Source organism: Bos indicus, chromosome 7 (genome assembly GCF_029378745.1).
Source record: "Bos indicus isolate NIAB-ARS_2022 breed Sahiwal x Tharparkar chromosome 7, NIAB-ARS_B.indTharparkar_mat_pri_1.0, whole genome shotgun sequence".
In the NCBI taxonomy this organism is placed as follows: domain Eukaryota; kingdom Metazoa; phylum Chordata; class Mammalia; order Artiodactyla; family Bovidae; genus Bos; species Bos indicus.
In genome coordinates this window covers 57,536,962-57,559,139 of record NC_091766.1, presented here as the reverse complement: position 1 = coordinate 57,559,139, position 22,178 = coordinate 57,536,962, and the positions used below count along the sequence as shown (strand labels likewise).

At 43.9% G+C, this 22,178-nt stretch overlaps 1 protein-coding gene across 10 annotated transcripts in view; it reads left to right on the top strand.

Annotated features, from left to right (window-relative positions):
* The window catches only part of PPP2R2B (protein phosphatase 2 regulatory subunit Bbeta), a 510,815-nt gene that overhangs the window by 439,105 nt on the left and 49,532 nt on the right, over positions 1–22,178 (top strand). For all 10 annotated transcript variants that reach the window (XM_070793763.1, XM_070793769.1, XM_070793762.1 and 7 more), the window contains one exon: positions 12,590–12,754. In XM_070793763.1, the coding sequence (XP_070649864.1) occupies positions 12,590–12,754 (165 nt within the window). The remainder of the gene's footprint in view (positions 1–12,589; positions 12,755–22,178) is intronic.

Here is a 22,178-nt window from a genome sequence, read left to right as displayed (position 1 = left end):
TCCCAAGGCTTTTCAGGGAAGGCAGCTATAAGCCAGTGGTGGGGGTTATGGAGACTGAGAACTGACCATTAAGACCACGATTGACATCTTTTGTTGATCACAGAGCAGATGGGACATATTGTCTGAGCCTAGGAGAATCTGCCCACAGATTTTGCCTGGAAGTGCAGCTGCTAACAGACGAGTGTGGGTGGTGGTTCCCTGTCTGCCTTGATATCTATTCCAAGAGCCAGAAATCTGTTCAGGCTCAGCTGCTGTCACTCTGAGCTTCTGCTGCCCCAGTCTAGGTGACATGTTTTCCGAAGTTTGCCTCTAGGGCTTCAAGAGGGAGCGAAGTTTCTTTAGGCACTTTAGGAGACAGATGCCTTGGGGAGAACGCAAAGGGGAAGTATTAATAGCACAGTTGAGGTTATATTCCGCAGATGTGTGACAGCCTGCCAGATGCTGGCATACAAATGAGCCCATGCCATTCACCCTTAAAACAGCCATATGTAAAATAATCATTGTCATCATGAGAATGATGATAACTGATATCTATATAGTTATTTTCATCCAAACCGCCCTGAGCACTGAGCAGACTATACAAACTGGGACCCTTTAGCTTGTTGTCTCTGAAGTGCAGCCGCCTCTGGGGTAGGAAGCAGCCATCTTTCAAAGCAGCCTTGGAAAAGCACCAACCCCCAGACAGGTCTTCTTAAATCAGATGTTGTTTAGTGTCATTTCCATGGTGCTTCTTATCCACTGAAAGAGGCAGAAGAAACATGGTTCTGGATAGAAAAGTGTGGGATTCCCCAAGTATGGTATGAGTAACCCTGACATGGGAGGCAAGCTGCTTCTAAATACTATATGGATGTTCTTTGTTTTCATAATTATGTATTTATGACAATGAATATTATAAAACGCAACTGTCATATCCTATGATATCACAGATACTGAAAAATCCATTTAAATTATGTGGTGCGTATATGTAACGAAAAGTACTAGTAGCCATTAAGGCAAGTAGTGTTGCAATATGGTTTTTTAAAGTCATAGCTTCCAATGACTAGCATTTGGTGTGACATTGGCATTGTGCTTGAGAACACAGTCTTTGGAGTCCAACAAGCCTCAAGTTCTCACCCAGCTCTACTACTTGCTGGCTGTGTAAGCTTTAACATGGCTCCTAACTTAGCCAAATCCCTACATCACGATCTGTAGAGAAGAGCTCTGTCAAAGAGGATTGTTTGAATTTTGTAAAAGGTGTTTATAAACATGCACATATACTCATACATATGCGTATATATGTGTACATATACGCTTAGGGCAGTACCTTGCTAAGTAAATGATCAGTGAACAGGGACCGCCACAATCATAATTATCTTAATAATTATTTAGTTATATTTATTTTTTACTGTATTGGGTCTTTGTTGCTGCACTCAGGCTTTCTCTAGTTGTGGCAAGTGGGGATTCTTCCGTTGTGCCACATGGGCTTCTCCTCTTGCAGAGCGTGGGCTCTAGGCACATGGGCCGCAGTAGTTGTGGCTCATGGACTTCTGAGCACTGACTCAGTAGTCATGGAGCATGGGCTTAGTTGCCTTATGGCGTGTGGAATCTTCCCAGACCAAGGATCGAACCTGTGTCCCCTGTTTTGGCAGGTCACGTTCTTAACCACAGGACCACCAGGGAAGTCTACAGTCAAAATTATTGTTGAAAGTAAAAGGAAACTAGAAAAGTTGAGTGGTAGAAGGGTAGACTATATTCTGTTGAATTTATTATCTGGGTCTTCTCAGTTCTAGACACCCCCTTCAGTTCTGCTGTTTGCTGTTCTTTGCAAGATGTTGCTCATTATACCCCAGTTACCAGATATCTGCAAGGTCTCTGAGGTCCAGGCCTCATGTTTAGCACCATACCAGAGGGAGACATTCCTAGCCTTATGGCACCTGGCCTTGTATCCTCTTCTTTCCATCCATAGTCAGCCTGTCCCTGTTTTGTGTAACAGGTTCTAGCATAACATGGTCAGACTTTGGCCTTAAGGGGTTAACTACATCAGGACAATAACAACTCATTTCTAGATTAGTGGTTTTCTAGGGCAAAAGGCAGCCCTGACTTTTCAATAAAGGAGGGATGTTTCTTAATTATGAAAAGTATGATCTACCTAGGATCCTTTGAACTCTGTTCTCAGTTCTAAGAAGGAGTTGACTCTGGGCTCCTACCTAGTCCATTTTTGAACCTATTAAATAAATCCATATCAAGTAAAAGTGATACAGCCCTCCACAACTATATACTGAGACCTAGTTTGTGCTAGGCACTGCATTAAGCCATGGGGATACAAGAATAAAAAGAAACAAATTTTCTGCCTTTAGAATGACATTAATCAAATAATCACACTAATGAATATATAATTACAAACTGAAGTAAATCCTGCAAAGAAAGGAAATATGGTTTGGTGAATGCATTTTTAAAAACCTGATGTAGACTAGGGAATAAAAGAAGGCTCTGCTGAGGAACTTATTGTTGAGTTGAGATTTGTAAGAAGATGAGCGTGAGCTAACTTGGTAAAGATCAGTCCATCGTGTACAAAGGTCCTGTGTAAGAGGGAGCATGATGTGTTGGTGGAACTCAAGGAGGTCCAGAGAGTGAAGTAAATTTGTAAGCAAGGCTGGAAACCTGAGCAAAGGACATACCTTGTGTAACCCCAGTCTCTAGACATGAGACAGAGGATTTCTCTGGGAGAAACCAACTGGATTCCAGGGTGCTTCATCTCTGAATTGGTCTTTATCACCCCTCTGCATCAGCCTCACTTGTCAACTGAGCAGAGGTCCTTTTGGATTTTGGTTCCCTGAGCATAACCACAACTTCTGGCTTCTAGTTTCTGTAACTCCCTAGTACCATGGATAGCAGCCTTTCTTTTACCCCAATAGAATTTTTCTGGGCAGGCTTTGAGGGAAGCTAATGGCACCCCACTCCAGTACTCTTGCCTGGAAAATCCCATGGACAGAGGAGCCTGGTGGACTGCAGTCCATGAGGTCACTGAGTCAGACACGACTGAGCGACTTCACTTTCACTTTTCACTTTCATGCACTGGAGAAGGAAACGGCAACCCACTCCAGTGTTCTTGCCTGGAGAATCCCAGGGACAGGGGAGCCTGGTGGGCTGCCGTCTGTGGGGTTGCACAGAGTCGGACACAACTGAAGTGACTTAGCAGCAGCATGGGGCTTCCCAAATTTCTCTCCCTTGCTGCTGTTGCGGCTTTATCCCATGGCTTAATGCAGTGCCTAGCACCAACTAGGTGCTCAGTGTATTGTTGCTAAGGACTGTATCTTTACTTTTACTTGATATGGATTTATTTAACAAGTTGCATAATGGACTAGGTAGGAGCCCAGGGTCAGCTCCTTCTTAGTCCTGTCCACAACTGCACATATCAATCTTAGTCTGACATTTAGTGTCAAAGCAGAGCATCCCTTCCCATGACGCATCCAGCACATTGGCATGTGTGTGCCAGAGCAACCCCTTCCTTGCCATATTAAGTGCCACCTTGGTGGATTTTCCCAGGCCTGGTGCCTTGCTTGTGTGGTTGCTGACCCTCTGCGTCTGAAACCAGATCTAGGGCTTTGGGGGACTGAGGATTCCTCTGCCCTTTGAGCCTCATGTTATCAGGAGAAAGGATGAGAAAGCAACTCTGCAGACTTCTTCTGGGGCTCCTTGAACTTCCTTGGAGTTGTGTCACTTAGTATTTGGGAAGGCAGACTCTGGAGTCAGATTCACTGGATTTGAATCCAGCTTCCTCTCCTAAAAGCTGTGACCTTGCAAGTGTTTTAACATTTCTCTGGCCTTCAATTTCCTCATCAGTTAATGGGGATAATAGAAGGTTATTGTGAGGTTTAAATGAGGTAGTCATTAAAGTACTTAGCTGAGTGCCTGGCACAAAGTGAAGACTATAAACAGTAGCTTTTATTGTTGGGGGCATATTTTAAGTCCCCTATTCTTCTTACCCTAGATCCCATTCTTGTTGCTTGGATCCCATTCTCTCCTAAGAAAAGCACAGGTTAAATGATCCACAACCCAGGTGGTGCAGTGCTAAAGAATCTGCCTGCCAGTGCAGGAGACATAAGAAATTGGGTTTGATCCCTGGGCTGGGAAAATCCCCTGGAGGAGGAAATGGAAACCCACTCCGGTATTCTTGCCTGAGAACCCCATAGACAGAGGAGCCTGGTGGGCTACAGTCCATGGAGTTGCAAAGAGTTGGACACAACTGAGCAACTGAGCACGCATACATCCAGGCCTGGTATCTTGGCCTATTGACCTACTGTGAATTTTCTGCATCATAAAAAAAAAAAAAAAAAACCTTGCCTAAAGAAGGCTGCTAAGTCACAAGAATAAATTAAAGTAAAACCCAGAAACATTTAAAGATTTTTATTTTATTGGAATATAGTTGATTTACAGTGTTGTGTTAGCTTCTGCTGTACAGCAAAGTGAATCAGTTATACATATACATGTATCTAGTCTTTTTAGATTCCATTCACATATAGGTAATTACAGAGTGTTGAGTAGAGTTCTCTGTAGATAGCTAATGAGGACTCATCAACATTTACTGGGCACTTTTGGTGTGCACTGGAGATGCCAAGATGAATAAAAAATCCATCCCTGATATCATGGTCCTTGTCATCTAGAGGGAGGATGAATTCAACCAGAAGCAAAACCAGCAGGAGAGGGTATATGTGGGTGTGTAGCGAGAGACAGACAGATTGGCATATTACAGTGAATTAGCCTGACCAACCCAAAGTCTGTAAGGCCAGCAGTCAGGTACAGAAAGACCACAAGAAGCTGGGACACAGAGGCAGGAACACCACAGGCCACGTTCACATATGGCCATCAAGAGAGAAGTTGTGGTCTCAGCATCTGTTGGGATCTCTTCCTCAAGGAAGACCTAAACCTTGGTTTAAATGCCTTCCAACAGACTAGTTGAGGCCCACCCAGGATAACCTCCCTTATGATTCAATTAAAGTCAACTGACTGGGGCCTTTAACCAGGTCTGCAGAGTCCATTATAACAGCATGTAGATCACTGTTGGACTGAACACTGGGAAAACCTGCGTGTGTACAGAGAGGCTGCTTTCTCTCTTTTGTCCCTCAATTCACCCGAGAGAATGAACCTTGTTACCCCACCACAACCAGAAACATTTTAGAAATGTTGAGCTTCACCAAGTTAGCATTTCACAAAGCTTCCAAAGTGAGCATGTGGACCGAGGGAGACAGACGTGTAACCATACTAGGGAGGATGAGACTGACAGTCTTTTGGGGGTGGGGTAGGGGGTTGCCTCTATGAAGTAGCAGGTGGATTACATCATCTCCTATAGTTTTCTTCCTTTTTTTGTTGATAAATTCACAAGTTCAAAGGCATTTAAAATGAGGGTTAGGTAGTAACTGGCCACAGGATTTGAGATTAAAATCTAGGCCTGTTTGTTGTTTAGTTGCTAAGTCATGTCCAACTCTTTGCAACCCTATGGGTATAACCTGCCAGGCTCCTCTGTCCATGGGATTTCCCAGGCAAGAACACTGGAGTGGGTTGCCATTTTCTTCTCCAGGGCATCTTCCCAACCCAGGGATTGAACATGCCTCTCCTGCATTGGCAGGTGGATTCTTTACCACTGAGTCACCAGTGAAGCTCCAAATCTAGGCCTATCTCACTCTTATATTCGAGGAAAATGCCCTCTATCACAGTATCTTAAGTGTATTCCTAGAGGTATGGTCAAGGTGCTATGGATACATGGGTAGGAAGGATCATGAAAGAAGGGCTAGAACATTTCATACAGAAAGTAACACGTGGATTGGCCTTTGAAGGAAGTATTGAGTATTTTCTAATGGAGAAATTTCAAGCTCTGTGTCACATGAATAGGCAAGGGGCTGTGGTTATGGGACTTTCAAGTACCCCCCACCCACAGTTGTAAAGGACATCTTATCCCATGTCTTTCGCAGCTCAACACGTGTCCAAAAGCACCGCCTAGGGCACCATGTGTCTCTTTGTCAGTCCTCTCACAGTGAGCCTAGCAACTGGCAAAGCCCTCCATGAATATTTGCACATTGGCTTTTTTTAAGCTCTTAAGAGAGGAAGATCCCTCGGAGTCCTCTCTGGAGATTTTCAGTGTGTTGCCATCAAGCAGCAAGTCCTTTCTGCTGACAAGATCTGGATGGCTTGTAATCACTGCTTTCTATCCAAAGATTAAATTCAGACTTTGGAATAAAGATTTCAGATAAACTCTTGCTCCCTAAAACAGAATCCAGCTCTAATATGCCCAGTTTTCAAGGCTATTCTCCACTTTCAGTACTGGCAGACTTGTGCTATCTGAAAAGCCTCGACTGCTTTTGAACATGGGTGTCTTACCCAGGTAAATCTAGAGTCCAGCCTCCTGCTGGGCTCTGCTACCAGTAGTTGGCTTAGAAAGAAAGGAGAGGGAAAAAATCTTCTTAGTATCAGCAAAATTAGCAGAGATAAAGACAGAAGCATATGAGAAAATCTTCAAAAACTCACAAACCTAATGCATATAAAAGTTATCTTTGGAAAAAAAGACATGTTTTCTTTGAAAGTTTGGATTATTCAATCCACTGCAAAAACATTTAATAAATAACTTTTTCTCCACTGTTTTATTTGACCATCAAAATTTCTCAGACTAACAGAGTTAACAGAATGATACCCATTCAAAGGCAAAGAAATTGAAATCCTGAGAGAGAGAAAATGACTTTCCCATATCTTGGAGCAAAATAGAGGTGGAAACAAAATGAATTCTAATCTTTTGACCCCACTTGTTACAATTGCAGTATTTATCGCAATATTGTCTTCAGCTTTACCCAGAGATGCGGTTCCTGATTTCTCAACTGTCTCATAGATGGTTCTAAGCCAAGGAAACTACTTTACTCACTGTTTTCTTGATTTAATAATATGGATTCATTGTAGATATTATAAAATGACCTATAATCTCACCACCTAATTTTGTGTATATACAAGGAATTTACATCACAATTTTAATGCTGATTAATTCCACAGTAGGGCTCAGAAAAATAAAGAAAATTTTTTAAATTCTTAATTTATCTAGAAAGTCTTATTCTGTTCAATCTAGGGTCATACACAAACACACACACACACACACATGTGCACACATACACACTGCCCATTCACACATATATACTTTCTCTCTTCCCTGTTTTGTCTATTTAACAGTTATTACTACCTAATAAACTATATATTCTATTTATTTATCTAGCTTGTTTAGTAACCATGTTCCCTTCTAGAAAATAGGATCCATGGTTCAGGGGATTTTTTGATCTGCTGTGGTCACAGCTATAGCTCCTGTGCCTGGAATCTATCCCTGGCAGATTCTTTGTGAATATTTATGAAATACATGAAGGAACAAATAGATGAACCCAAGCTAGCATTATTAAAGGATAACATAATACTAACCTTAAATATATAACCCCTGTGATATATAACTATATTTTCTTCCATTCTGTTCTCTCTCTTCTCTCATTCTTTTTATATGGCTATGATCAGACTGTATATATTTTATATCTAACTTACCTCACCTAAAATTATACATATGCATAATAAGCATTAAAAAAAATCTTATCTTTTTCAATCTTAAAATAGTGCAACTTCACTAAAAGAAAATGTAGAAATGAAAAAACTGATAATTGAAAAGAAATTCATAGACCCACCCCAGTAGAACTATCAATGACATTTGGTAGTTTTGCCTTTTAGGCCATCAGTTTCAGAGTATAAATTTTAAATGGCATTATGGTCACACTATAGATAGAATTTTTCCTGCAAGTTGTTTAACAGACCTGGCATTTCACTGCATAAACAATTTAATGATATCAACCAGAATTTACTCAATCATTTCCCTGTTTCTGTATATTAAGGTTGTTGTCAGTCTTTCTCCTTTATAATGTTTCTATAGACATTTTTATGGAAAACTTTTCCAAATTTGGGATCAAGGAAATGACTCTTGAATGGTCCCCATCTCCCCTTGAGCATCCTGCCATAACCCTCTTCATCTCCTTACCCCACCGCGGATGTAATTTATGGCCTTGGCTTTTTATTTGTTTGAAGCTGATCCCTTAAGAGGTGACCTCCTAGCGTCTTCAATTATTATTTTAAATGATGCCTTAGGCCATTGCCTGGCACAACAGTGCCCTCACCTTCCCACCTCCTGCCTTCCAAGCGTAGAGCTCAGCTGCCAAACTGGCTGTGCCCCCTCCCGTCCCCAGCACTGCCTCCAGTCCCAGCAGAGAGGCATATTAACCCCTTTTGTTAGCAGAGGTAATTTGCCTGGGCTCAGCATTAATAAGGAATGCCATAAGCAGTTGGGGTCAGGATGAACAGATCTGTCAAGCCCCAGGGTTAATTTAATAGCAATCTGTTGGCTGTCTGCCTTGTATATTAGCCTTGAATCCATTGCTCTGTTTTGCCTTTGCTGTTTAGTTCTTTGGGACAACAGGGAAATAATTTGGATACAGAGCTCTAAAAGATGAGGAAGAGAAAATTGACTGTCAACATGCATCATTCCATTTCCAAGATAATACAGGGAGCCAGGCGTTACTCCCTTCCGTTCTCCTTCCCTCCCAGCATGAAGGGCACAACCGCACATGCTGGAGGTGTGTGTTTCCCTTGAGAGCTGTGTAAGGAAAAAGACTGAGTTTACAGAGAATGCATGTAAAATATGCTGTCTTGTCATCCCCACACACCATTGAATTTTTGGAAACTAGACTCCTCCTAAATGTTTTTAGAACTCAGAAAATCCTCCATCAGTTAATAATTCAAGAAATCCTTTACCGTGTTTCTGTCTCAACTTACATTTCCTTAAAAAAAAAAAAAAAATCACATCAGAGAACACAAAAATCCTAGGTCAGATGCTGGGTCCAAATTCTGGTTCTGAAAAATATAGCACCCAGAGTGGTGGGTGAATTGAACGAGCACCAGTTGCAAGCAGAATCCCTCTCAGATAAGCCAGGGGAGTTTCAAAAGAGCCAGAATTACATTGCTGGGAAAGGCCGGCTCTGTGGGGGCCATTCATCAGTGAAGGAGGATGGCATGTGGTCAGGAACCAGGCTCTAGAGTCAAACAAACCTGGGTTCAGATCCCAGCTCCACCCGCTACCATCATATAACATTAAGTAATGTACCTCAGCCACTGTTTCCTCTGCTTGAAAACGGGTCTATTAATAATATTAGCATCATAAGGATGAGGTGAAGATCAAATGAGACAGTGCGTGGCACTTGATGAACATTGGCAACTGCTTTTTATTTTCATATTATCTTTCTTGTTGTCCTTATCATCACAATTACTAAAAAGAGGATTGGAGTCATGGCTTTTCTCCTGAACCCCAGAAATTCAGACCCAAAGAAGCACTCTATTTAGTCACCAGGAAGATGCCTGGGTGTGAGGGACGGTGGGCAGGCTTGGAGGTCCAGGATGGAGGCGGGGAAGGAGAGAGGAAGGGTCCAGAGGCGGCAGCCCTAAGCAAATTCAGTTCTCATGGTGTTCTTGAAGGTGGAGGATGCTCCTGGTTTCATGTATATGTTTAAGCACTTCGTTTTCACACGTTCTAACTTGTGAGCTTTATTTTTAGGTGAGAAAAAAAGTAACCGTAGATGTAGCACCTCCCCCTCCCACACAGCCAAGATCCTTTCCAGTTAGCTTGTTTTTAGAGCTGTACTGGTAGAGGTTGAGAAAGCTAGCACCAGATTTTCTTGCCCTATTTTGGGAAAAGAAAAACATGCTCACTGGCACAGTGGAGTATGGAGGCTCTTTCTGGAGGGAAATGAAATCTGACAACAGCTAAACACTAACCTCTGCTCACCCCACCCTGTATTGTGGCCACAAAGCCGAGGGCATGCATGGGTCAGGGGGCTGGGGAGAACCCCAGAGCTGCAGCTTGGGGCCTTCTTCTGGGGGGAAACAGGCTCCTGTTCCCCAGCACGTGATGCTAACTGTGATAATATTTATAACACTGGGAGCAGTTGAGAAGGTAGTATTTTATGAGTCCAGGGGACCTACATTCTCCAGAGACATAAGTAATATCTGTATCTGGGTTGCTGAGGGAAATTGTAGCAAAATGTAATGTTAGTTCAATCTCAAGCTAATTTTAGAAAGAACCCAACAGGATTTATAAGAGATAATTGAAGGAGAAAGAGGCACAACCAGATACACAGCCATTATTGCATCAAACTACATGCCAGAGCATGTGTGATGTTTGCTAATAGATGACTACTTTGTTAGTGCTAATATGACTAAAAATATCAGTGCATTTACTCATTACTCTTTTAAACTCTAAGGAGGAGATTAGGCCACCAACCTTACAAAAAAAACATAGACTTTTATCCATCCCAGTCGAACAGAACTGTCTGTCTGAAGTTATTGCTTGTTGATTCAATGCAGTGTTTTCCAAAATGTGATTCGTCAGTTCCTGGCACACCCATAAATGTGTTCATTTTAATTATTAAATGCGTTTATTTCAGGTGTGTTATTTAAAATGTAACTAGCTTATTAAACTGATGATTTCATGAATATTGGATTCCTGATTACGAGGCTGAGTAAAGAAAAAAGTAAGTCTATTTAAGTTCACCCATAGAAACAAATGTTAAGTTGAAAAATGCTACCCGGTAAACAGGTGGGGTGAAATCACAAATGTGGTTCAACGGTGAGAATCATTTTGGTTCATAGCATCCACATCAAGAGACCTCTTCCTATGCAGGTTCTCAGACAGCAAGCCCTCAGGCACCTCCCAACCTGTACCCAGGTCCTCCACACTCTCAGTAGGGATGTGAATGGATCAGCACAAACTCACTCCCACTAAAGTTGTTTGTTTCTATTAGGTCACCATCACATTGATAGATGAAAGGCCAAATGTTTCATTTCAATACACAAGGCTATGTTCCTTAAAAATAGAGGTATGATGGTTCTTCATCAAAAAGGAAAATACTCAGGACAAAAAAAGGGAAACTATGATAAAACTAAGGGTATATTACAAGGGAGGCCAGAACTATCCTGCTGTACAATTGGATGGCTTCTTTTTAATATTTGAACTCCCACACAAGCTCTAAAGCAAATCACAGTTTATGGAGATTTGAGATCCTGTATATCTTCAGTAAGAGAAATTTTGCATAATTACTAAAAAGTGCAGATCTTGCACCTGGGATAAAATCCTACCACTGCCACTCTTTAGCCATGTGACTTGGGGCACGTTACTTACATACTCTGAGACTCTGTTTCTGCCCTTTAAAAAACAGGGATAAGTAAAGTGTTGATTAGAGAGCTGTTATAAGGATTAAATGAAAGAAAGCACACGATGTGCTTTGCACAGCAATTGACCTTTAGTCAGTGCTCAATAAATGGTAGCAGCTGTTGTTATTATAATTTCATTGACATTATTTTTTTTATTTTATTGCAGTAAAATTATTTTACAATTTTGTGTTAGTCTCTGCTGTCCAATGAAGTAAATCAGCTATAAGTATACATATATCCCACCCCAGCCAGGTCATCACAGAGCTCCAAGCTGAGCTCCCTGTGTTATAAGGCAGCTTCCCACTAGCTGTCTGTTTTACACATGGGGTGTATATATGTCAGTGCTTCTCTCCCAGTTTGTCCCACCCTCCCATGCCCTCCCTGCGTCCACAAGTCCATTCTGTACATTTGTGTCTCTATTCCTGACCTGCTACTAGGCTCATCAGTACTATTTTTCTAGATTCCACATATATACATTAGTATATGGTGTTTCTTTTTCTTTTTGTGACTTACTTAACTCTGTATGACAGCTCTAAGTTCATCCACATCTCTACAAATGATCTAATTTCTTTCCCTTTTATGACTGAATACTATTCCACTGTACATGTATACCAAATCTTCTTTATCCACTCATCTGTCATCAAACATTTAGGTTGCTTCCATGTCCTGGCTATTGTAAATAGTGCTGCAGTGAATTTGGGGTATACATGTCCTTTTAAATTATGATTTTCTCAGGGTATACGCCCAGTAGTGGGATTGCTGGGTCATACGGTAGTTCTGATTGAGTTTTTTAAGGAATCTCCATAGTGCCTATCTCAATTTACATTCCCACCCAACAGTGCAGGAAGGTTCCCTTCTCTCCACACCCTCTCTAAAGATCCGAGGGGTTTTGTGGGAAAAGATTCACAGTCTGTCCTAGATACAATGCATCAGCCCAGGAGTTTGGTTAAAATTTCAAATATATCGAATTATTTAGTTGTGATGGGACTGGTTTCTTAACCACTGTTGTAAAATGAGAAATGAAAGCCCTTGCAGCCTGGCACAATTTAGCCTGACTGCGTGAGCAGGTAACTTTAATGTGGATGGAGCATCTACATGTTACGGGGATGGAACCCTGATTAGGGCCTTGGGAGACCTGAGGTCTAGTTCTGCCTTTGGCCGCTGAACATCCCTGGCCTCTTCTGCGTGGGTCCAGTGATAGCTGCCTGTCTGCCAGAGTCCTGATGAGGATCCTCCGTGTGTGCTCAGTGCTGACCTGTTCCTCTAGATAAAGCGACGACTCGTAGTCCCCGCTGAGGCACCCCTCCCCGTCGTCCCCTCCTTGACTCGTCTGTGCCAGATATCGTGGACATCAAGCCAGCCAACATGGAGGAGCTCACGGAGGTGATCACGGCGGCTGAGTTCCACCCCCACCACTGCAACACCTTCGTGTACAGCAGCAGCAAAGGGACAATCCGGCTGTGTGACATGCGGGCGTCGGCGCTGTGTGACCGGCACACCAAGTGTGAGTAGCCAGCCGCCCCGGGGCTGATGGAGTGGGTGCACCACTGGCCCCTGACATGCAGAAGGAGAAGCGGGAGGGCCTGGGGGGGTTGCTGTCCTTCCCCACCTCAGACACACCAGGAGTAAGAAAACTACACATGTGTTGTCCTGAGTCGGGAGTCAGCTCCAAGTCTGGTGTTTGAGTAAAGAGAAAACCTCATGTCGAGTCCCACCAACACTGGCTTTGGGCCATGGAATACAGAGGTGAATCAGACATGAGTCCTGTCATCGTCACATGGTGATTTGGTCTGAATTATGTTTTAAGATCCCTCTTGCGGCTCTGGGGAAAATGAACCTGAGGACGAGAAGCAGGGTTGAGAAGACCAGTTAGGAGAGGGTTGTGATATCAGGCAGGAGACTTGGGTGGCCTGGACAAGGGCAGGGTGTAGAAGTGGAGAGGAATGGGTGGGTTCTGGACGGATCTTGGCAGTAGAATGAGCTGGACTTGCTGGACAGTGGGGGAGCCTGCGAATACACAGGAATTGAGAATCGCACCTGGGGACGGTGACTAAGTTCATGCTTTAGTGTGTATTTGGAAGTTGTTGAGAGTAGAGCTTAAGAGTTCTCATTGTAAAGAAATTGCAACTCTGCATGGTGATGGATGCTAACTGAATGTAAATATTTGCACTGCTCTTGCCTGGCAAATCCCATGGATGGAGGAGTCTGGTAGGCTGCAGTCCATGGGGTCGAGAAGAGTCAGACACAACTGAACGACTTCCCTTTCACTTTTCTCTTTCATCCATTGGAGAAGGAAATGGCAACCCACTCCAGTGTTCTTGCCTGGAGAATCCCAGGGATGGGGAATCGTGGTGGGCTGCCATCTATGGGGTCACACAGAGTCAGACACGACTGAAGTGACTTAGCAGCAACAGCATACATATATCAAGTCATTAAGTTGCATGAAACTAATATACTGTTATATGTCAATTATATCTCAATTTAAAAAAAAAAAAGTAGCAGCTGAGGGGCAGGGATTATTAGCTTCATGGAGAGGGTGAGGCTTTGAGAAGCAGCACCCTAGAAGGCGCAGTGGTTCTAGTGGGCACTCAGGAGGGCTTCAGAGAGGGGGGTGGGGTCAAGCCCCCACAGGCCTAGGGGTCACGCTGGAGTTTTCATGTTGATGGTGCAGAGCGGCTCCAAACTAATGGAGGCTGAGTGGTTGGCGGCCAAAGGCTAAGACCGATGTAAGCAAGTGAAGCAAGAGCCAGGTGTAGTGGACAGGACGGACCTGGGGCTAGTGGAGAGGTTTTCTAGAAAACAAAACGCTTCCTGGAGTAAAGGTGCCTGGAGGGCAGCCGTCATCTGTACCCAGGGTCAGGCTAAACAACGTGCAGCTTCCAAGATCCTCAGGAGCCACAGGATCTGTGTGTCTGGCCAGCACCGTCTTCCGGGGCCACTCTGCCACTGCAGCTTGCCGTGAAGAACGGGGAAGGAAGCCCTCTTTCCCCCACAGCCCCAGTTTTTCATTTTAATTCCTAGTGACGTGAGCGAAGTGATGATCATCTGTATGAGATGTGCCTGGGAGTGGGGTGACTATCTAGATCATTTTGATCATGTCCATGTACTCCTTTGCTGTGAGGAATATTGCCCAGGGCAGCTGGTCTGACTAGTGTGGTGGGATGTAGATTGTGTGGATCCTGGAGTCATACAGACCCAGGTCAGAGCCAGGCTAATCTCTTATTAGCCATCTGACTTTGTCCAACTTTCCCTTACCTTTCCGAGCCTGTTTTCTCATATGAAAAATGGGTAAGATAATATCATCCACTTCATGGGTTTGTTGCAGGGCTTAGAAGAGATAATCATTAAGAATTGTTAACGAGATGTGTCATACTAAGTGTATTTTATGCTTCTGGAAGATTTTGATTCAGATGCTCCACACGTCCAGTACTCAATAGTTGTGTGTAGCTACTCTATTGGATGGTGCTGACTTAAGACTGACCTAAGACACTCCCTTCATTGCAGAAGGTTCTCTTGAAGACTACTGATCTGTAGTACTGGCTCCCTGAGGACATGGACTTGTTCTGTTTGGGTCACTGTTGTTTCCCCAGCACCTAAAATAGTACCTGGCTCGTGATAGAAGCTTTATCAATGTTTGTTAGTGTCTGTGCTGATATTGATCTTTGAGCCAGTAAGGGAGACTGATATGGCTGGTACATAAAGAATGACTTGGACAAGGAACAGGTGAAGTTCAGGAGGAATGCAAGAGCCTGATCATAATGGCCATGATAATGGACTTAAATTTTGTTTCAAACTCAATGAACTGCCACTAAAGTCACCAGAGGACTAATCTGACTACAATTATTTTTTTGGAGAAGTTGCTTAAACTGAAGAAGAAGGATGGATGTTGGGTTCTGTCTGGGAGAACAAAGGGACACAAGGAAAGAGGTTAGGAATATCCTGTAAGGAACACAAGGATTTCTTAACAATGCATTGTTAAATTAAGGGCACAGGATTCTTTCTTTGGTGGAGGCAGCTGTCCTGTGCATTGTAGAATGCTTTTTAGCATACCTGGTCTTTTCACACTAGATACAAGCAGCAAAGGCCAGTTGTGACAACTAAAAATGACTCCAGACATTGTGAAATATCCTGGGGTGAAAATTGCTTCTAGCTGAGAACCGCAGATCTAGACTAAAATTTATTGGCAGGTCTTCAACATGATCTTCTTGTATCTGTGATCTGTCCATTACTTAAAAGCATTCTGAAGGGTACAATGGAAAGGTAAGACATCTCCCAACACTCAAGCAACGTCAAGTTTGGCTGATGGGGAAAGATGTACCCGGGACACCCAAATGAGTGGTGGAGACAATTAGGGGTGTGGACATTCGTAGGGGCGTGGGACACTGGAAGGAGACCTCAAAGTGGGGAGGCAGAGGCTGAGGAGTCATGTTGAAGCACAAGTAGGATTTGGTTAGGTAAGAAATAGAGAGAAGGGTGTTTTTGGCCATGCACACAAGGGCATGGCTTTCAGGGCAAAAACCTGAAGTTAGGAAGTGATGTAGCACCTTTAAAGAGTCTTAGCAAGAAGTGTTGGGCTTGGGTTAAAGAGGAATATGGAGAAAATGAGGTCAAATAGGTATGAAGGTTTATATCAAGTCAGTGGTTGAATATCAGAGTCAAAAGTTTATGCCTTCATCCATTCATTCATTCATTCACTGAGTACCTGCTCTATACCCAGAGTCTGGCTCCTCTGATAGCTAGTCCTTCTTAAACTTCTGCACCAGGTACTCTCAGAGCCATGCCATGAACCTTGCTGCTGTGAAGGAAGGGCAGTGAAAAGCAATTCAGCCTCTCTGATGTGCTCCGGGTGGCCGGAGGGGACATGCTGACCACAGACGGTTTTCTTTGAAGTCTTATTTTTCCATCTTAAAATTTCACATGGGTTTTACATTTTATTCCCATAAAATGACTACTTTCCACTTAATTTAATATTTACATTTCTACCCATCCCCAAATTTCAAACAAAATTATCATTTCCAAAAGATGCAACATTTATCTATGGCTTCCTATACTACATCGTGCACCCCCATATCCTCTTCCTCCTCCTCCCTGACCTCTAAGGATACATATGTGTGCCCCAGTTTGAGAAGCACAGTTCCTAGTATGTGAAGAGCAATTGGAGATCAGTTGGTTGGAGAACAGAGTCATAGAATTTATATTTTATGGAAGATTAACACAGTGGTGGTGGGAAGAAACAGGAGAATTAGAAGGTTGTGCTTTTGTCTCAATACAGTGGAAATTCATAACACAGATAAGGATGGTAGCTATGGAACTAGAAGAGAAAGAAAAGGGAAAAATAAACATTTTCTTTTAAAACAACTGTGGGGATGTAAAGCAATATTAGAGATTAGCATTCATCACACATGGATATTACTTATTCAATATCCTTCCCCTCTAGAGGAAGACATGAACTGAATCTATTGGGTTGACCAAATAATTCATTCAGACTTTTCATAAGATGTTACAGAAAACCCCAAGTGAACTTTTTAGCTATCCCAATATTTTGCTCACATTGTATCACAAAGGACTGACATACAAACAGGTGCTCAGTAAATATTGAGTCCATAAATAAATTTACGCCTGAGGGTTGAAATAAATGACATGTGGCTTGTGGACTCATAAGAAGCCATATGGAAAGAGAGTGAGGAGGTGAGGACCAGTCTGGGACATGGTCCCAACTGTGTGCGAGGTGACATGAGTCGTCTAACTGGGCTTGAAGGGCCACCGACCCAAAGTGGGTGGCAGAGACGGCACGAGAAACCAGGTGTGCTCACAGCCCAGTGTGGCAGACACCAGCCTGGGCTCTGGAGTCAGACAGATGCACACAAGGGCTGGATAGTGAGGAGGAAGCTGCCTAGAGGGCTCAATGAACTGTGAACTCAAGATGGAAAAAGGATAAGGCCTTAGAAAGTTCCAGAATTAGAATGGCTTAGAGCAGAAGCGTCAGAATCAGAACTCAGCTCTGACACTCAGCACCTGCGTGACCCCCCAAATCAAGTTATTGAATCCCTCTGAATCTCAAGCTCCTCCTTTGAACATAGAGATAATAAAGACTGTCTCACAGGGCTGGTTATTCATGAGGAGTAACTGTCATTGTGTGTCGAAGAGCCAAGCCCTGAGTCAGGCACATGGAAGTCAGCAAATGTCAGCAGCAGCAAATGTCAGGAATAACGACAGTTACTCCTCCTGTGCGTGCATGCTAAGTCACTTCAGCTGTGTCCGACTCTTTGTGACCCCACGGACTGCAGCCCACCAGGCTCTTCTGTCCATGGGATTCTCCAGGCAAGAATACTGGAGTGGGTTGCCATGTCCTTCTCCAGGTACTCCTTCTGAGTATCCCTGATTTGAGGCTGGCGGCTATAGGGAGGTCAAAACTCCAACCCTCCTTCCAGATATGTAAGCCCCGTTATTCATTTATTTAACTAGTATTTGTTGACCACAAACTATATGTGAGGTACTGTACCTGACTCTGGGACACAGTGATGAGCAAAGCCGGGTCTGCTTTCTTCCTTCTTGGAGCTCAAGGTCAGTATTGGTGAGGGTCTGCAGAGAAACGGAGCCAGTAGGAAACATATATCTTTTATACATATATATGTATAATATATATACACATACATACACATGCATATATGTGTATATGCATGTATTACATGTGTGTATATAAATATGAAATAATTGTTAGAAGTATTTGGGTCATGCAGTTAGGGAGACCAACAGGTCCCAAGACCTGCAGTGTGCCTGCAGGAGACCCAGAAGAGCTGATGAAGTACTTTTAACGCAAAGGCCGGCAGGCTTGTGGTCCAAGAAAAGCCAATGTTCCAGTTCAACAGCAAAGGCAGGGAAAAATTGATGTCCATGCTGGAAAGAGTCAGGCAGCAGAATTTTCTCTTACTGGAGGGAGGGTCAGCTTTTTTTTCTATTCAGATCTTCAGCTGATGGAATAAGGCCCACACCTATTAGGAAGGACAATCTGCTTTACCCAGACTATTAATTTAAATGTTAAATTCACTCAAAAACAACCCTCCAAAAACTGCAGGATTATGTCTGACCAAATATCTGGCCACCCCATTGCATAAAATGAACCATCACACTGTCTGAGGAGGGAAGATGCATTCATCAGAGAATCCCAGATAGATATGACAGCATGACTGCAATAAGTGGTATGAAAACAGAGGCTTGTGGTGCTGGGTGGGGATTATATAAGGACCTTATAACCCAGTGACCTCTGAGCTTCTGCCTAAAGACAGAGAAGCTCCCTGAGGAAGATATTGGGGAGAATCCTTGAGCCCACACATCCAGGTGTCCCTGGAGGCTGCTCCTCCCTACAGTCTGGGTTGCACGCAGCCCTGGAGAAGCAGAACCCAGTGGACAGTCCCTAGGGAGGCCAGGAGCCAGCTGGCCATTTGCAGACCCCTGCCGCGTCCTTGCCTCCCCGCGCCCCATCCCGACACCAACAGCACTTGGAATTGCCAGCCGCCAGCCTCCTAATCTAATTAAGGAGCAAACGAAATTCATTTTCTTGACTCAGTCCAAAGTGCCGACCTTCCTCGGTGAGCATCTCCCTTTGTTTGGCTGCTGCAGTGGCGGCCCCAGCTCCCGCCAGCTGGGAAAACAAGTTCAATCTGACCTCGCGCCTGACATTTCATATTGATTTTCTCCATCCTCCTCCAACGCCAGCCTTCGGCAGACCATGGTTCAGCCCGGGTGTGCAAACGGAATTGAGACAGTTCATCAGAGTTCAAAATGAAAAGCAACATTGGCTTTCGGAGATGAGCTCTGAGAAGGAGGGTATTTAATAACCGTCGGTGTTTAATCAAAATGCCGAGGAGATTCGTGCTATCAGAGCTGCATATATTAATTTCCATATGTCCCTCACTCTGCATACTCAGCAGGGGTTGGAAAGGATGATTCTCTTCCTCATCTCTCAATTTTTTTTTCCATCGCTCCTGGCAGTAGTGACAAGGGTTGTGTTTGCAGTTTGAGATTCTAATGCCTGAAACAATAGGGTGCTGATGGCAGCAGCAGTGGCTGAGCTGAATTTTGCTTTTCCCTTTTAATGTGTGAGTATTGGGAGTTGGGGCTTCCCTGGTGGCTCAGTGGTAAAGAGTTCACCTTCTAATGTAGGAGACATAGGTTAGATTCCTGAGTCAGGAGGATCTCCTGAAGGAGGAAATGTCAACCCACTCCAGTATTGCTTAGAGAATCCCATGGACAGAGAAGCCTGGCAGGCTACAGTCCATGGGGTTGCAAAGAGTCAGACACTTAGCAACTAAACAACAACAATTAGGAGTTGAGTGAAAAAACTGGCGGGATGTGGTGAATGACAACCATGGAAAGGAGAGAGACATTAAATTTAATCTCCCTTCCAAGCCCCACGGGAATCTGGTCCCTGCCCACCTTTCCATCCTCAATCCCTTGTAGTCTGACCACAGTGGCCTGCTTTCTGCACCTTCAGCACAGCCAGCCCTTTCCTGCCTCAGGCCCTCTGCACAGCCTCTCCCCTGCCTGAAATGCCCTCCCACCATGCCCGCCCTTGTCTGGACTACTTTCATTTTTTAGGTCTCTGGGGAAATACCTCTCAAAGATGACTTCTCTGTTTCCCCATCTTCACTCTATTTCTACTACATCACCCTACTTTATTTCCTTACATATTTCTTTGTTCTCAGCTATAGACATTTTTCTTCCTCTGTCTCCCTGACTAGAATGTAGACTTGATAAAGGGATGTGTGCGTGCTATGTCACTTCAGTCCTGTCCGACTCCGTGCAACCCCATGGACTGTAGCCCACAGGCTCCTCTGTCCACAGGATCCTCCAAGCAAGAATACTGGAGTGGGTTGCCACACCCTCCTCCAAGGGATCTTCCCGACCAAGGGACCAAACTCGCGTCTCATTACATCTCTTGCATTGGCAGGCAGGTTCTTTACCACTAGCACCACCTGGGAAGCCCCCATAAAGGCAGGAACTTTATTTCTTTGACCAACCACTGCATTACTAATACTTAGCATAATGCCCAGCTATAAGTGAGGCTTCACTGAGCAACTGTGGTGGAAGGGCAGGCTGGTGGGAAAAGGCAGTTGAAAGAAGGGGTTTTCAGTTATAAGAGTTGTTATAACAAAGTACCATGGGCTGGGCGACTTAAAAAACAAAATGTAATTGTCTCCCTTTTCTGGAGGCTAGAAGTCCTGGACCAAGACATCACCAGGATTGGCTTCCTCTGAAGACTGTGGAGAAAGGATCTCTTCCAGGGCTCTCCCCTTGACTTGTTACTGACCATCCTCTCCCTGTGTCTTCATGTCATCTTCTCTCTGCATGGGTCTGGGTCCCAAACTGTCCTTCTTATAAGGAGACTAGTCATACTGGATTAGGGTCAACCCTCATGACCTCATTTTTTAAATTTAATTACAGCTTTAAAGATCCTACCTCCAAATATGGTTATATTCTGAAGCACTGAGGATTAGGACTTCAATGTAAGAATTTGGGGGAGGGGGTACACAATTTGGCCCCTAGTAGAAGACCTGAAAATAATCCAGAGCACAGTCCCTGGGGCTGACAGATCCAGGGGTGGGTCCTGGGCTTGTTGGCCACAGGCAGCCTGAGCAGGTTGCCAACGCTGACCCTAAAGGTGGTGAGGGTGGAAAGTGGGCAGGGAGCTGGGGCACTTGGTGCAGCCCCAACCGTCATGAGCACACAGTGCCTGTGGCTCTTATTGAATGAGGTAGGGCCCAGAGGACAGGGCAATAAAACCTGTACGTGAAGCCACCATACCTCCCCACGTGTTTTATGGTGATGATGTCTGGGTACTTTCATGTGGTGTGGAAGCATAATTTCTCTCTGAATAAAGGGGACTTGAATTGATTTTCCTGGAGGAGGGCATGGCAACCCATTCCAGTATTCTGGCCTGGAGAATCCCATGGACAGAGCGGCCTGGTGCAGGCTACAGTCCATGGGTCTCAAAGAGTTGGACATGACTGAAGCGACTTAGCATGCATGCAGGCAGGAACTGATTTTAAAGGTGATGAGGTGTTAAGAAGTCTGTTTCCTACTCAAAAATCATGCATAAGCATCCTGAGTAAGCAGAGTTTGTTTTAACAGCATATAGGAAAAGCAGAAGCTTAGGTGTATGGGATTGCCAGATACACACCATTGAATATAAAGTGGATTTAAAAAAAATAAAGCAAGAACCTAAGGTATAGCACAGGGAACTGTATTTCATATCCTGTAATAATCTATAACAGAAAAGAATATGAAATATATATATATATATATAACTAAATCACTTTGCTCTACACCTGAAACTAACACAATATTGTAAATCAACTCTACTTCAATTTAAATAAGTCATTTTAAGAAAACTAGCAACTGGAATCCTCAAATGGGAGTGGGAATTGAGAAAGGGGTTCCATGAAGGGCCATAGAGATGTGACTTGCCAACGACCTTTGGACACAGTTAAGGATGGAGCATGCGGGGAAATGCTTATGATAAATGTTAAAGCAGGATGCAGGGTTACAAACCCATCCTGAATTCAGCAGTGTGAAGATAAGGACAAGGGGGTGTTCATGAAAGGGATGATGTCAGGGCACTGAAATGCAGGCAGTTTTCCTATTTTCCAGATTCTCCCCAAGGTTGCAGTTTTACTTCTTTAATTGGAAGAAGTTTGGTGGCTAACCAGAGAGCCTGCTGGGTGCCTCAGCTCCAAGATGGACAAAAGGGATTCCCTCCACACACACCCTGGACAGCACCTGTTTTAGGTCCTTAGGATGGGCAAGGCAGTGTGGAACCTAGGATGAAGTCTCCTGTCTTAGTCCATTCAAGCAGCTGTAATTGAATACCACAGATTGGGTGGCTTAAACAAAGACATCTGTCATTTGGTTCTGGATGCTAAGAAGTC